The sequence below is a fragment of the Euprymna scolopes genome, chromosome 22, assembly GCF_053919585.1.
Source record: "Euprymna scolopes isolate OS-2025 chromosome 22, ASM5391958v1, whole genome shotgun sequence".
Taxonomy (NCBI): domain Eukaryota; kingdom Metazoa; phylum Mollusca; class Cephalopoda; order Sepiida; family Sepiolidae; genus Euprymna; species Euprymna scolopes.
In genome coordinates, this window is record NC_136503.1 from 28382336 (window position 1) to 28399337 (window position 17002).

At 33.9% G+C, this 17002-nt stretch overlaps 1 protein-coding gene across 2 annotated transcripts in view; it reads right to left on the reverse strand.

The window, feature by feature from the left end:
* The window catches only part of LOC145243927 (tetratricopeptide repeat protein 39C-like), a 227330-nt gene that overhangs the window by 33612 nt on the left and 176716 nt on the right, over positions 1-17002 (reverse strand). For both annotated transcript variants that reach the window (XM_080107048.1, XM_080107049.1), the window contains exons 5-7: positions 14294-14391; positions 9029-9122; positions 1131-1185 (exon numbers count right to left, since the gene is read on the reverse strand). In XM_080107048.1, coding sequence (XP_079963174.1) covers positions 1131-1185; positions 9029-9122; positions 14294-14391 — 247 coding nt within the window. The remainder of the gene's footprint in view (positions 1-1130; positions 1186-9028; positions 9123-14293; positions 14392-17002) is intronic.

Below are 17002 nucleotides of genomic sequence, written 5' to 3' on the forward strand. Positions count from 1 at the left end.
ATTTGATCAAGTAGGTTTTTTTGTTTTTTTTTAAAATCAAATTTTATGAATGGGAGAAAAAACAACCGTCATATTTGATTGAAATCAAGAGCAGACAACCCAAAGGGGCGGATAACTATTCAGCTATTTCTTTTTTTTTTTCTAGGTCTTATCAATGGTTCCTAATAATACATTACTGCTAAAAATCGTAAAATTTGATTTTCTTAAATTAAAAAAAAAAAAAATACTTTATCAATTTTCATAATTTCTGAAATATAACATCTTCATTCCGTGACAAATAGGTGCATGTTTGTCCATTTTTGCTTTTTGATAAAAGTCCTATCTATCTGGTCGAGCTCCTTGCCCGGACCAATGTGATTCTCTCTCTCCAGACTTCCCTGTCTTCTATCAACTTCCTCAGATCTTCAGGATCACAGTTGGCATCAGGATCTAGTTTGTCCTATGCTAGTAGGATGACCTAGCTCCACATACATCCATAAAAGTGCAATTCCTAATAATTACCAAAAATTTGCAAGAGTTTGAAGACCTTCATAGATGTGGAAATCTGTAGAGACTTGCATGTAATTGCTTGCCTTACATATTTGTAAATATTTGAAAACTTCTTTCCATATGTTCACAGTTGGTTATACTTTGTTTTCAATTTAATGTTCCTTTTTAATGTTTATTTCACTTTAATGTTTCTACTAAGTTCCTCAAGGTGACGTTTAGTTAGTGATTCAAGTCTGGTAAACTCTTGCTTTTATTGGCAATTTATCTCTCCCCTCTCTTATTGGAATTAATATATCTACCTCAACAACTTCTCTCAATATAATCTTCCTTTTTTTCCTTCTAATTATCATATGCTATCTTCCTCTTCCACATGGAGTGTTGGTATTCCCACTCGCATATAGAAATTCTGATTTAATAGCTTTCCTTCCATTCTTTCTATTCCAACACAAAGAGAATTGTAATTAATATCTTTTCTGTTTTTTATTAGTTTCACTGTGAAAATATGACGGTTGTTTTCTCTCCCATATCAAATATCTTTCAGTCATTCAAATTGTGGAGGGTGATTTTTAAAACTTCTATTTAAAAGAAATTATGATGTCTGGATGTGATTAAAAAAAAAAAAAAAAAAAGATTGTACAAACCTTTGAAATGCTTGTAAGCATTCAATCCATCTGAGTTTCATGAGGTTGCACCAACCTAATTGAAAGAAAAAAAGAAATTAAAATTCTTAGACATAAATACAGATAATCAAAAAATCATATTTTCCATTTATGTGAAAGAAAATCATATTTTCCATTTATGTGAAAGAAAATCATATTTTCCATTTATGTGAAAGAAAATCATATTTTCCATTTATGTGAAAGAAAATCATATTTTCCATTTATGTGAAAGAAAATCATATTTTCCATTTATATGACAATAAAATGAAAAAAATAAATAAATAAAAGATACATTTACAATCTTTACATATTTTGATTCAGTACGACTTCAAACTGGTTTCACATTTCGCATAATCACACCAGTGTTTGTTCAGAGTTGTACCAGCAATCTCCTTTCATATTGTGTTCTGTAGTTCTGAATATGCTGCCTCAGAATTGTGTGAATGAACATGAATCAATGTCACATTTTCGAAGTTCTGTTTATTCTGTTTGGTGAAAGTACGGAATGGATTCCTCTGATACTGTCACATGAAAATCCGGGTTTTTTTTTTTTTTACTTCAATTTTTCTTTTCTTTTACATTTCCTTCCTTCCTTCAGTTTATGTGCACATTCTCATAAACAATGAAATAAAAGATTTCTGAATCAATCTGGAAATGCTTATTGTTTATGTTTTAGAATTCTTGCACTTGCTTTTCAAGACCTTCTGCGTTTTAAGATTTGGTCAAATTTATCAATACACTATTCATTGCAGACATAATCATATACTTTTTGCTTTACATCATTTGAAGTCTTCCTTCTGCTTCTTTTCTTGGATGGGGGCCCGAATTCGTAGCAGTGGACCTGCATCAATGAACTTGAATTATAAATTTTGAACCAATAGCATAAAAAAATTTTTTAGTTACTGATGGGTCAGCATCAGTGAACGTTTTTATTTTATTTTTTTTATTTTTTTTCAAAACTAGACACAATGTTTTTTTTTAGTTAAACCTACTTCATACTGATATAAAGTATTGCACAGTAAAAACCAATTAAATTAAACAAGAATGATTTTTTTTATTTCTCAAAATTCAAGTAAAAATTCCATTTTTTCACTTGCTTACTAAATTTAAAAAGTTAATCTGGCAATTCGTATTATTTGGATTTATTGGACTACTGTTCTCATCTTGAGTGTGATTTGCACAATATTTTGGTCAATGTAATCTCCGACCTTCTTCAGGTGTATCTTGTCAAACTCTGGAATGTTTCTGTTAAACTTGTGAATTTGGACAGAATTTCGAACGGAACCCTTTATTTACTTCATGGGGGTAGCATGCTCTTGTTCCATCAGCCATGACTGGACAGAGGTCCTAAGTAATTCGCAATTGTATTTTTCAGTCGTTGTGAAAATCACACTCAAGATGAGAACAGTAGTCCGATGAATCCAAACAACACAAATAACCAATCCTCATCTAAAAAATTAGAAACGTTAATCCGGAAAATTTGCATATTCTCATGGACATGGAAGTTTTACTTGATTAAATAATTCAAATATAGCAAAAATGATGAACATTGATATTTTTGTTAAAACGATATTCCTTCATAGTGCTTTCAAATTAAATTTAATTGGTAATAGTCACCTAACGTACATCTTAATTTCTGATGTGTCCGATACCAGAAACGGTGACAAGGCAAATCAGTTCCTTCGCTTTTTTTCTCTCACCAGTGCATGTACTTTTTTTTTTTTGTTTTTTTATCAAATTTTTCTGATCGTTCTTTTTTTATTTAATAATCATTGAAAAGTTTTTTTGGTCTTATTTTAATTAAGAATTATTGAAATTAGTTTTATTTTTTTTAAGAATTATTGAAAACATGTTTAAAAATCTTTTTAAATAATGAACTATTTAGTTTATGAAGCAATGCCAACCATGGAACTATGCATCACCAAAACAGTGATGGAAGAATTATTATACAAAACTTCGAACACTTTCATTGTATATCTTTTAATAATGTCCTTTCCTTATATTTTATTTCAATAAATCACTTCCCAATAAAAATACTGAAGAACAAGAAAAGTGGAGGAACTGATTTGTCTTGTCACCACTCCCAGTAGCACTCTGCAGAAAACTGGGAAGTACATTAGCTACTATAACACATTTTTTATTAAAAGTGCAAATAAAGATTTTTATTTTTATTTGTATATAATTTTGTTAATTTTTATTGTATATTTTTAAATAATGTCCTTTTCTTATATTTTATTTCAATGAATCACTTCACAATAGAAATACTGAAAAACAATAAAAGTGAAGGAACTGATTTGCCTTGTTACCACTTTTGGTAGCAGACATACCGGAAGTTAGGAAGTATGTTAACCAACTATAACATTTAACTTTTACACTATTTGTTTTTCTAACACATTCGCTAGATTAAATTTTTTTTATTTAGTATTCAAGTAAGCAAAAATTATATATGTCGGTTAATTTAATAGTTTTTACTGTGCAATAATTTATATTTGTATGAAATAGGTTAAATTTACAACACACTTTGTTTATATCCGTTTTGGTAGAAAAAAAAAATCACTGACATCAGCCCACTGCTCCGAATTAAGAATCGGGGCACATGAGCGAGAACAAATGACAGTAGAAACAGGGAGACAAGTACATCAGAACCACTATTTCTATCATAATTATAAATTTTTCTATTTATTCCGAGGGGAAGGCGGCGGGTATAATATTTACATTTTCGTAGCTGTTATCTTGATCAGTTACATGAAAGGACCAAAAGTTTTGTTTGTTTTCACTTTCAACAATACATTACAATTTGTAATTATACAATTTATTACTCTCATTTAATCAAATCAGAAACTGAACTAATTCAATCATAATTTGAAATTATTCTACATGTTGGGGGAGGGAGGGGGTAATTTATACACTTAAACTTTCGATTTTGTTTGGTTCAAACTAATTGAAAATTATTATTTAACAATATCAGGAACTGAACTAATTGTATCAATTTGAAGGTGTTTAATTTCTGCATGCCAGAGAGTAATAATCCAATATCAAATCTGTTAGGTTGCTCAGTTTGTCCAATAATTTTAACATTTATAAATGACTAGCAGGGCTACCCGGCGTTGCTCGGGACCGTATAAACAATGAAAAAACAAAAGCAGATATTGAACATATGTTTTATTTTTAGGGGAGAGGAATCTTTCATCTCAAGTTTTAGCGTTACAAACAAACATTTGTCTTTTATATATATAGATAATGACAGGTTTTTTGGGGGCCCCCCTCGAAGATAACTGATCAGTTGACCAACTTCTAGTGGTCCGTTTGACGTGATATTTCGATATTTGTCATCCGGGTGATGGGGCTTCGATATGATACCAAATTTGTCAAGTTTGGTTCCGTCTTTCAAAAGTTTTAGCGTTACAAACAAACATACATACATACACACAGACGTTTGGCTTTTATATATATAGATTTTATACTCACCTATAATATAAATCGCACCTGTCTGTTTAAATGTATGTATGTATGCCTAAAACTTTTGACAGAGGCGACGCATTTTCACGAGATCGGTATTGTTTTGAAGCTTGACCCTTCAGACGACAAATATCGAAAAATTGGCTAAAAACATTAATTCGTTCACCCTCAACTGAGCACTTTTCTACAGGGAGGGGTCACTTTTTTCGCCACTATTTTCAATTGACTAGCCTTAATTTAAACCTTCATCACTTCCTGTTTGGCAATGGATGCAACAGCAAAGATGTCACGTTTTTTTTTCATGTTCTTTTCCTCCTTCGTAGTACAGGTCTGCCTGCCTACTACCACTTTTTTTTTTTTTTGCTCACAAACACCTCCAAACACCTGGGCAATGCCAGGCACCCAGGCTAGTTTCCAATAAAATAAAATACACTCAGTTTTTCAGCGTTTGATAGTTTCCCTTCTTTGTTTCTTACAAGTCTTTACAGGAACATTTCTATCTATAACTACTTTACAATTATGTTTATTTTATTTTTAGATGAAAGTACACATTAAGGTAGCTTTGTTGTATAAGTATCAACAATTTTATTGCTTTGTATGGGGAGGGAGGGGATCGTTTCATCAACGTTTCTTCAAAACAATCCATCTTAATAGAGATCCAATCGGTGGTGATTTTAATGAGTAATTCTAGCTGCTAAGAATGACATGACACCTGTCATTAATTCGAGCTGAACGAGGGATGCCAACTTATGTTACTCCGGATTCTTGATGCCACATAACTGCTGCATATAACAAAACTGTCTGTTAAACGCATGCAACCTTAGGAGAAAGAAGTTGTCATATTAACATGTGGCTAAGGAGGAACCGACATTCTTTCCCAAAATACTCATTATTCCATCAGATTTTGCAATTTATTTTAAAAGGCTTCATGTTCCATTGAAATTATTTTGCCATGACTGTAATCAATTCTTGCCAGTGATTGGTCTCAACTTAGCTTCACCTTGCTTTAGTCATGGGCAGTTTTATATAGAATGTTCACTGGTAGACCCCCCCACACACACACACACACAATGTTTACATATACTCGCACCAAAAGGTACAACATTAAATATTGTGTATCCAAGAGTTTTATACAAACAAGAAAGCCATTCTTACATTCCATAAACACATTCGCTTACATAAATTCATTAAAATTATGTCACTTCTTATTTATATGCAGTTCAAATCTATTATTCCAGAACACATTCTCAAAAAGCAAATTCTACTACAATAATAGCGGATTATCATTATTATTTTAATCTGAAGACTTAATTAATGATAATTTTAGGGCAGTTTAAGGAGAATTTTCTTACATATTTTTAATTTCTTCATTGCTTCATTACTTCATTGCTTAAATGCTTCATTACTTCATTGCTTAAATGCTTCATTACTTCATTGCTTAAATGCTTCATTACTTCATTGCTTAAATGCTTCATTACTTCATTGTTTAAATGCTTCATAACTCCATTGCTTTATTACTACATTACTTCATTGCTCTATAACTTCATTACTTCATTGCTCTATAACTTCATTACTTCATTGCTCTATAACTTCATTACTTCATTGCTCTATAACTTCATTACTTCATTGCTCTATAACTTCATTACTTCATTGCTCTATAACTTCATTACTTCATTGCTCTATAACTTCATTACTTCATTGCTCTATAACTTCATTACTTCATTGCTCTATAACTTCATTACTTCATTGCTCTATAACTTCATTACTTCATTGCTTCATTGCTCTATAACTCCATTGCTTCATTATTTCATTACTCCACTGCTTCATTATTTCATTACTCCATTACTTCATTACTCCATTGCTCCATACTCAATTACGCCATTGCCCCATTTCTACATTGCTCTATTACTTCATTGCTCCATTGCATCATTATCTAATTACTCCACTGCTTTATTACTTCATTTTCATATGCTTTTATGTGTTTCATCAGAACAATTTTGCTGATAACTTTGAATTATTTTTTTTAGAAAATTACATGATCTGATAAATAACTACTCAAGAAATCACAGGTATTTAGCAATTCAAAAATAATATTCCATAATATTTTTCTTACTAACCATTCTTTTACATCTCCTCAGGCAACGCTGAGAAACGGGTCCTGCTAGTACTTATATATATATAATAAATTCCACAGCCAAACAACGTCGCAGCCCACAAGAGCCATGACTGTTAAAGAACCGGAAGTCCAAGACTCGAGTTTCGCCCTCATTTGGGCTCATCAGTTAGACACATCCGAACTCTACCAACTGAGCAAACGCCTTGCTCAGTTGGTAGAGTGCTTGCCTTGCATGCAAGAGGCTCAGGTTTCGAATCCTGAGTTCAGATGTGTCTAACTGATAAGCCCAAATGAGGGCGAAATTCGAGTCTTGGACTTCCGGTTCTTTGACTGTCATGGCTCTTGTGGGCTACGACATTGTTTGGCTGTGGAATTTATTATATACAATCTCTCACATTCTGAAAATCTTATAAGTTGCTCGCTTGGTTAACATTGCTGGATGGCATCGTCCTTTCGAGTTAAAACTCCTACTTGTGAGACATCGGCTTGGGGTTATTAGCTGGTTGGATGACCGCGTCCCTTGTTGAGACGAAGTAGGTTCATTTCACAGTCGGATTTTGGCGCGGTTTGCTTGATCTGTGTTGGTTAATAGAAATTCTTGTGTGCAGGGCATTTGCTCAGTTGGTAGAGTGCTTGCCTTGCATGCAAGAGGCTCGGGTTTCAAATCCTGAGTTTTGATGTGTCTAACTGATGAGCCCAAATGAGGGCGAAACTTGAGTCTTGGACTTCCGGTGCTTTGACTGTCATGGCTCTTGTGGGCTATGACGTTGTTTGGCTGTGGAATTTATTATATACAATCTCTCACATTCTGAAAATCATATATATTACTTCACAAGATTTCCAACTACGGTATAACTGGAAATGTTTTCTCAATCATTAAATCATTTCTCTCCGATAGGCTCATAAGAGTAGTGGTAGATGGAAAAAAATCGGAGGCCTGCAATATAAATGCTGGAGTCCCTCAGGGGTCAATCTTGGGCCCAACTCTCTTCCTGATCTACATCAATGACCTCCCTAAACACATACTTAAATCATTCGTTGACATCTATGCTGATGACACGGCCATCTACGGCAACACATCACAGGCTGTAAATGACAAAGTTCTCTCTGATTCTCTCTCCTCTGATCTCGAGCGCATGGTTCAGTGGGGGAAGATGTGGCTGGTTACCTTTAATGCATCCAAAACCAAACTCCTATCCTTACATCATCAACGCTCTGATCCCCATCTGGCATCAATTGTGATGGATGGCTCTCGTCTGGGTGAGGCCCCGTGTTTGGACAAGCTTCTGGGTTTGACCTTTACTCCTGATCTGAAATGGAACACTTACATCAAGTCTGTTGCCAATGTCGCTGGAAAGATGGTGGGATCCTTCTACCGCTCCAGAAGATATCTCACTACTGATGCAATTCTCTATCTATATAAAAGCCAAGTACGTCCAAGGATGGAATACTGCTGCCATATCTGGGCAGGAGCTGCTAAAAACAGCCTATCCTGCCTTGACAGAGTACAAAATAGACTTCGTGGCTTAGTGGGGGATGCCCTTTTCTCTACCCTGCAACCTCTCTCCCACAGAAGAGACGTTGCGAGCCTATCCTTGTTTTATCGTTATTTCCATGGCAGGTGCTCATCTGAACTCCAATCTCTGGTCCCCCCTCGCCAATCTTTCACGAAAAATACCAGTCTAGCTGAATCCATTGTGAAAAATTTCCCCCACTCTATATCTGTGCCTAAATCAAAACGCGAATTCCATGAACAAAGCTTCTTTCTTAGAACTGCACGCCTGTGGAACTCTGTTCCATCTGCCTGCTTCCCACTGGACTACAACTTGGATGTCTTCAAGTCCAACGTTAACAAATTCTTAATGAACTGCCCCCTTAAGTAAACACTTCATCAAATCTCCACACTAACGTAATGTACTTGCAATAACCCTTATCCCTGAGTGGCTTCCGGGCCTTGATAAGTGGTGATCACTGTGTTAAAAAATATATATATATATATATATATATCAGCGTATTGTTGTTCTTTTTAACAGAGTAGAAATACATTTGTAGAAGTTGATATGTGAAGAGGTGGACTAAATTATTCCAAATGTTCAAAAACAACTTAACACACTTGTAGGGTCAATGGTCAATTAGTCTATAAAAATATTCCTATGCACACAGAGACACAATCTTCGAAAATATTTGACAATACTAAATAAAATGTATTGGCAGCATGCGTGTAAAAATATGGCGAATTCTTTTTTTTTTTTTTAGCTCTAATCCCCAAAGGTGTGGTAGCTTTTTCAGAAGTGTATATACTTACCAATTTCATAGAGACACATGAGTTCAATTTCTCGTTGACCAGCAGCAACGGTCAAGGCTTGTCTGTAAAGTAACAGGGAATATTCATTTTCCCTCTGAAAATAAAAATAAAATAAGAAATACACTTGAAAGAGAGAATTTTTAAGAGGTTATTTCAACTAGAAGGACCAAAGAAAGTTCTGCAGTAGAAGAAACTAATCACACAAACAGCATCAATGAAAGAAAAAAGTAAAAATCAGAAGCTCATAGTATTAATGCTGGAATCCCTCAGGGGTCTATTCTAGGTTCAACTCTCTTCCTGGTCTACATCCAGGATCTTCCAAATCACACCCTAAGATCATTCGTAGATATTTATGCTGATGAAACTACCATCTATAGCAACATATCAAAGGCCGTAAATGATCGTTCTCTCTGATTCTCTCTCCCCTGATCTTGAGCACATGGTACAATGAGGAAATAGGTAGCTGGTTACTTTTAATGTATCTAAAACCAAGTTTCTATCTTTACATCATCAACGCTCTGATCCTCATCTGGCATCAATTGAAATGAATGGCTCTAATCTTGGGGAGGCTCCATGTTTTGACACTTCTGGGCTCCTGATCTGAAATGGAACGCATACATCAAATCTGTAGCCAAAGTCACTCGGAAAATAGTGAGATCATTCTACCGCTACAGTAGATATCTCTCTGCTGATGCAATTTTCTACCTGTATAAAAGCCAGGTACGTCCAAAGATGGAGTACTGTTGCCACATCTGGGCAAGAACTGCTAGAAACACCTTAGTCTGTCTTGACAGAGTTCAAAATAGACTTTGTAGTCTAGTGGGAGGACGCCGTTTTCTCTTCCCTGCAACCTCTTTCCCACAGAAGAGATGTTGCAGGCCTGTCAATCTATGGTCCCCTCTTGCTAAACTTTCATGAAAAACACTCATCTATCTGAAACCACTATCAATAATTTTCCATACTCTTTATCTGTGCCTAAACCTAAACATAAATTCCATGAACAAAGCTTCTTTCTTAGAACTGCATGCCTGAGGAACTCTCTTCTGTTTCCCTGCTTTCTAGCTGACTACAATATGGTCATCTTCAAACCCAACGTAAACAAGTTTTTGATGAGCCGTCATCTTAAGTAATCTAGTAATCCAATTTACCAAGTTTCCACTACTACGATTACTACGATATTGTCCCATCGACTACTGTAAACTCATTAATCCTTATCCTCGAGTAGCCTTCGGCCCTTGATAAGTAGTGACTCCTTTATAAAAAATTTTTTTAAAAATCTTAGGTTTGTAGATGAATTGTTTTTATATATGTGCCATTTATTTATAATTAGCAGGACATTCCGCATTGTCCGGTCATAAGATACGCTTAAATATATTTTAATTCATACAGATTATGTAATTATTATAGAGACAATTCTCTATTGTTTATTATACTGTATTTAATATGTAGTGATGAGATCAAAACTAAAGAATTATGTATATGACTTGGGTGCCACCAACTAGAATTGAAACCAAAACATACAACTCTCCATCCTCATTCCTTAGCCTCTGAGCCATACCCATATATATATATATATATATATATATATATATATAAAATCCCACCCACTACTTGATTGGTTGAAAAATGCAAGGCTCGCTGTTTGTTTGTAAACAAGCGGTTTGAGCACTATAAAAGTGGTGAACGAATATTTTTTTTTAAATAGACATTTGTGGAGGTTATTTGTGGGCACCGCTCCCATGGGTCAATGGGTAGAACTGCCGACTCACAACGTGATGGTTCTAGGTTCAATTCTCAGCTTGAGAGAAGTGCTAGTCTAACGGCACTGATGAGTTGTGATACAACGAAACAGTACTGTATGTCGATGACTACATATATAAATTCACCTGTCATCCCTTTTTTTAAAGATGGAATCACCCAATCGTTGAAGACAAGATTCAAGCAAAGGCGCACAGTCCAGTTTTATAATTATACAGATATTAGGAGAATAGCTGCTTTAAGAAGGACAAATTGGGTCGAACAGCAAGTTTAGTTTTTGATAGAAAACAGAGTTAAGAGTTGTTGCTGTGAATTGCGGCATTAGTGAAGGGGAGTTCTGTCATTTTTTTTTTTTTTTAAGATTACAAGTTTAAAAGCAAAAGCAAAGTAAAAATCTTCACCTATTTTTTTTTGTAAATTTTAAATTATTGCATTAAAACAATAATTTTAAATTATTGCATTAAAACAATCAAGAAAATAATTTCTTAAAGATAGAATAGATGAGAGGGGAAGAAAGATGAATGCATAACTGTGCATCATCGCTAGAGCCATTAGACTCTTTTGCAAAGTTCATGCTTTGACTGGGGCTCCAATATCACCAATCATTCAAAAGAACACAATTGATTGACGGCCAACAACTCCAGAAGTATACACTGCTATCAGAGTAAAAAAATAAATCCGTCCATAAAAGGATTTTTTTTTATTTACATTTTAAGCAACAGATTTGAGTTCAATTGCAAACTTGACCAAATTGCTCGTCTAAAATATGACTCAGTGCTTACTTAGAATTAAACCTATTTTCAAAACAAAAATACAGAAATTCTTTAAAAAACATTATGATGTATGTACCCGTCACAGACCAAAGATGTCATGTTCCAAAAATTATGTAAATTAATGAAGTAGTTTAACTAAGAAAATCAAATTTTATAACACAGTGAGATGTAGGATTTTGATTCAGCATGTTTATAAATAAGGTGGAGACAACTCAATTTGAACTATTGACAAAAATCAACCTTGTAATGGATACAACTTACTATCAAAATCACTAAAAATTGAAAAAAAAAAAAAAAGTTTCTGCATAAAACAATAACTACTTGACTAATTTACAGGATTTTTGGAATATGACATCTTCATTCCGTGATAGGTACATACATTGAGATTTTTCTGCAATTTAGTTTTTTAAAATAAATTTAATTCTAAATAAGTACTTACGTCTCCACAGATAGCATCTCAAATCAACAACTCTCCCACCCTGTAAAAGGGGAAAAATGTTAACCCAATTTGGCAACAGCTTTCCATTATCACAGATTTATAATTTGCGAAAAAAATCTAGACCTCTTTCCACGATATTCTTTATTATTGCATTTCTTGGAAAGTAATCAACACTAAGATGACAAGAAAATGAATGCAAACCGCATCTGTGGATGTGATGTTCACATTATTTGAGTGAAAGATGAACAGCAACTTCCCATAAGTATTTAATTAGCACAGGTTTTCTCTTTAAAACTGAAGATGGTCATTCCATCCAATCATTTTGTTCCATCACCATGAAGAAGACGTACAAGGTTCGATTTTAGAAAGCAACCAACACAATGATAGCAGGAGAATAAAAGCAAACCAAACTCTTCCATAAATGCTTCGCAGCTGAATCAGGACTCACTCAAATACGCTCAGCATCTAGAAATATATCCGTAAATGAAAGCAAAGTGTTGAGCTCCTCCGCTGTTAAGCCGCTAACAGACAAGCATGGCGGCGGTGGTGTTGATTCAAGAGAGAATCTCAAGTTTTTGCAATTTGTCTTCCATTTTATTTTATGTCCACCATTTTTCTTTTGATAGGTCTTGTCATGTGGAAAGTGATTTTTGGGTTCAAATGTACAATTGCTCAAAAAAGTTATTTTATTTTGGAAAATGGACGGAAATATGACAACTAAACTCATTAAAAACTTCACATGTGAGTCAATTACACTCACATAACTTAAGACGAATAGCAACTTCCATAATTATTCCACTCTACAAAGTAACTCTAAACATTGAGTAAAATCACATTACCTCTTTAAAATGAGCAAAAATGTCACAAAAATGCAAAATTATAAAATTCATTTCAACAGTTAACACATTCAATTTTTTTAATATGATTCATAGTACAGTTGAGATCAATTATATTTTTATTTTAATAATAAATCAATTAAAAAAAGACAATTCAAATTTAGACCATCAGAAAAACGGATAGAAACACAATTTGATAACTGGACAAACATTTCATTCACTAAAATAATTTCAAACTATTTAAAGTCCACCATGTTGATGTGTTGCCCTTTTAAGAAGGGATTGTTTTAAATGCATAAAGATACACCATATTATGTGCATTCAGTTTAAAAAATACTAAGATTAAAAAATAAACTATCCACTATCGAAAACAGTAACCTAGCTTGAAGTAACCTGGAAAAAAGCTATTAATGACACCAGATAAAGAATTGTACACTCGTAATGCTGTAGACCTTTTTTTAACAGTGCCATACTTGATCCCAAACACTTATAGACTCCATCACAAGGAACAAAAAAAAAAGGAAAAAAAAACTTGAATCACTTTCTTTTTTTTTTTTAACAAAAACCTTTATACCTGATATTTCTAACAACACATTTTTTTTAAAATCTTTAAACAATTCATTTTTCCTTTTCCAGCCATGTGTAACTTTTCGTCTCTGCTCTGACGCCAAGCGGGCGTCTCAAACATGTCTCAAATCTCACTTCTCTGAACCCTAGTGTCTCAAACACGTCCTTCCCCGCCCTCTCATGTCTCGGACACGTTCTTTCCCGCCCTCTCATGTCTCGGACACGTTCTTTCCCGCCCTCTCATGTCTCAGACACGTCCTTTCCCGCCCTCTCATGTCTCGGACACGTCCTTTCCCGCCCTCTCATGTTCCAGACACGTCCTTTCCTGCCCTCTCATATCTCGGACGCGTCTTTTCCTGCCCTCTCATGTCTCCGTCACATCCTTTCCCACCCTCTCATGTTTCGGACATGTCTCAAATTCTTTACGTCTTGAATATGTGCTTCTCTGAACATGTGTGTCCTTTTTATCTCTGGTGGGGCGTCACATCGTGCAACCAACTTGCTCATTTGCATATGGCTGCTACTGATGCTAACCCAGTAGTAGTAGTTCTGTTACACATTTATAAAAACTAATCTTGTTTACATCTAAATTTTATCAAAATAATTTGACATTGACGAAAATTTCACTATGTTTATTCATGTTTTACACACACTAAACTCTAGGCTAGTTTTTTCTACCTAGTATTTGAACATAAATGATTACTGAGAAGAGGTCCAATGATGTTTTAAACTTGTGTAGCTGGTTGATAATGTATAGTTGTATCTAGTAGACCAATCAAGCAATCTTAATATTCACATATTAAAAAATGCTAACTATGGCTACATGAATACACTTAAATAATGATAATAATAAATTAAGTTAAAAAAAACACCTTAAATGTTAAATTCTCACCTTTAGTGTGTGAACCCTTCCTCTGAAGAACAAAAATAACGAGGAACGTGGAAAATCCCTCTCGCGGTTTTTAATGATGGTTTCTGCATCAGGAATACCTAGAAATAAACAGAAATATTAAATATCTGGTAAAATAGCAATTATGTGGATGAAAAATTATAAAATTCAGATGAATTAATAGAAATTCCTTAATGATTTTTAGCCAAGATTTCAATCAGATTTTACTGACAAAAATTAAATTTCAAACTTAAGCATAGCAAATCAGCAAAAATGTTATTCAAAACATAAGTATAAGAGATGGATGTGAAGACTATTTAAAACTTGAGCATGAAAGACAGAAAATTACTATTTTAAACTTAAGCGTGACAATCCGATAAAGTTGCTATTTCAAACTTGAGTGTGACAGTCCAAAAAGTTGTTATATCAAACTTAAGTGTGACAGTCTGAAAAAGTTGCTATTTCAAACTTAAGCGCGACAGACCCAAAAAGTTGCTATTTTAAATTTAAGCATGAAAGTCCTAGGAAAATTGCTATTCCAAACAAGCGTGACATTTTGGAAAAAGGAAAGGGAAATGTTTTTTCTCTCTAAACCAGAGTTCCTAACCTGGTGTGCTTGCATCTTCTGGGGGTGCGAGACAATATTTCAGGGAGTGCGGGAAAAGTTTAGATTGAAAATAGGCTATTGCTACGCTTTTGTGTTTTTGTTTGCTTTTGCAATGTACCTTTTTTTTTTTCTTTTTTTTTTAAATTCAATTTTCACCCCAAACAAGGCACAGTGCCACTTTGAAGCAGGGGGCTACTATTAGGGACTTAATTAGCGGGGTCATTATGAAGGGAGAAGAGTAGAAAGATGTTTGTTAACATTACACTTGAACTTCTGCATATCATTGCAGTTGGGAAAGCAGACTTACTTTCATTTCAGGGTTAAGCATTGTTATTAACTGACCATTAAATACATAACTGAATAGATTTATTCTATCTAACCATGTATTTAAATGTAAATTCAGAAATTTTGGGGTGTGCAAAGTTTAAGGGAAATTTCTTGAGGGGTGTGGATCAAGAAAAGGTTGGGAACCATTGCTCTAAACCCTTTCACAAACTGTGTGGAGAATTTGGAGAAGATTTTCACTATTGAAGTACTGTAACCAAGGAAAAGACAATATGTTTTTTATTGCCTAAAAATCAATCATTAAAGATTAAAAAATGAATTTTTTTGTTTTTAAAGATAAAATTGCACACAACCAACTTGTCGGAATACTTTGGTATGTATCTGGTCCCACAAAGTTTACAGCATTTTTTGTTTCCATTAAGTTTTTATGGTTTATAAAGCAACAAACAGGGAGACCCGACATTTCCCAGGATTGAATGAGAATCAACAAATGTTCAACGCCATACTTTTCTTCTCATCGACATCAGTGAAATCGCCCATTTTTCAATCAAATCGATTGCTTGTCTGCTCTAGTTGGGGATCAACTGCAGTGCATCGGGAGGAAGCTTCATGTCTTCCCGCAGTGACAGTCCATAATACATTATAGTTTACATTGCACTGTAGAGAACCTACTGTTGATTTTATAGATTTATTTTTATATAGTTTCTTGAATTAAAGTTTAAAATGCAAAAATATCATGGTTCAAGTAGTCTCTAAACAGAAACATTCACTTCAAACACACCTGTCTTATCAAAGAACCTACTGTTAATTTTATATGCCGGACCCTTCTCCTAGTGTGGTGATAAAACTTCTCAAATTCACTTGTGAAATTGGGCTTTGTAAGGGTGTTAACTGTTCAAGATCGGATTGTTCTTTCCTTAATCTGATTTTTTCGATTATCAATTTTCGATACTTATCCAAGGTATTTCAACACAAAACCTATCTAAAAACACTCACAGATACATAAAGTACATTTGTGTGAAATTTCAAAATCAGCCTAGCCATTTTGGAGTTCATAGGGAACTCTCTCACACACACACACACACACAACGTGCCTATTATATATAAGTAAAGATATATAATTGTCCATAGTAACTAAACACCTCTACCCCACCCAAGATGAATTGGTCTAAGACCAATAAAACCCACGCTTTCCAAGTGGGTAAGTAAAATTAATAATTACCTATTCATTTCCTTATTCTTTGTTCACAACCACTTACCATATTTCATCTCAGGCATAAACTAATTCGGTGCTAGTGCACTTACTGATCCGCGCTATTTTTTAATAGTATTTTTCAAGTTTAATTAAAGTTTCACGATACCTGTTTTTATTCAATTGTTAGGTGAAATTACAGAATAGGTACATAACACCCTCCCGTCCCCATGTTAAGAATGTCTTTCTAAATAATAACGTTATTATTTCAGCACGGATCAATAAGTGCATGAGTACCACTAATTCTTAATTTCGAGATGTGTGTAAACGTTCCTATTTACTACACAATAATAGAAATGTTCGTTGTGCCAGTAAAAAAAATAAACAATAACTCAAACTTGTACATATGGGGAGATGAATATTAATTTTCCAGAAAAAAAAAGAAAAGAAACAATTTTTCATTAAACATAAAAATATACTTTTATTGTTTTGTGGCAAATCCACCCTCTTGAGGTTATTTAATGTCAAAATAATATATATTGGAAAGTACTTATATACATTCAATTGAACAAAATGTGTTATTTTTACAAATGGAAAATTATGCTGTTGGGCGTAAAAAAAAGAAAAA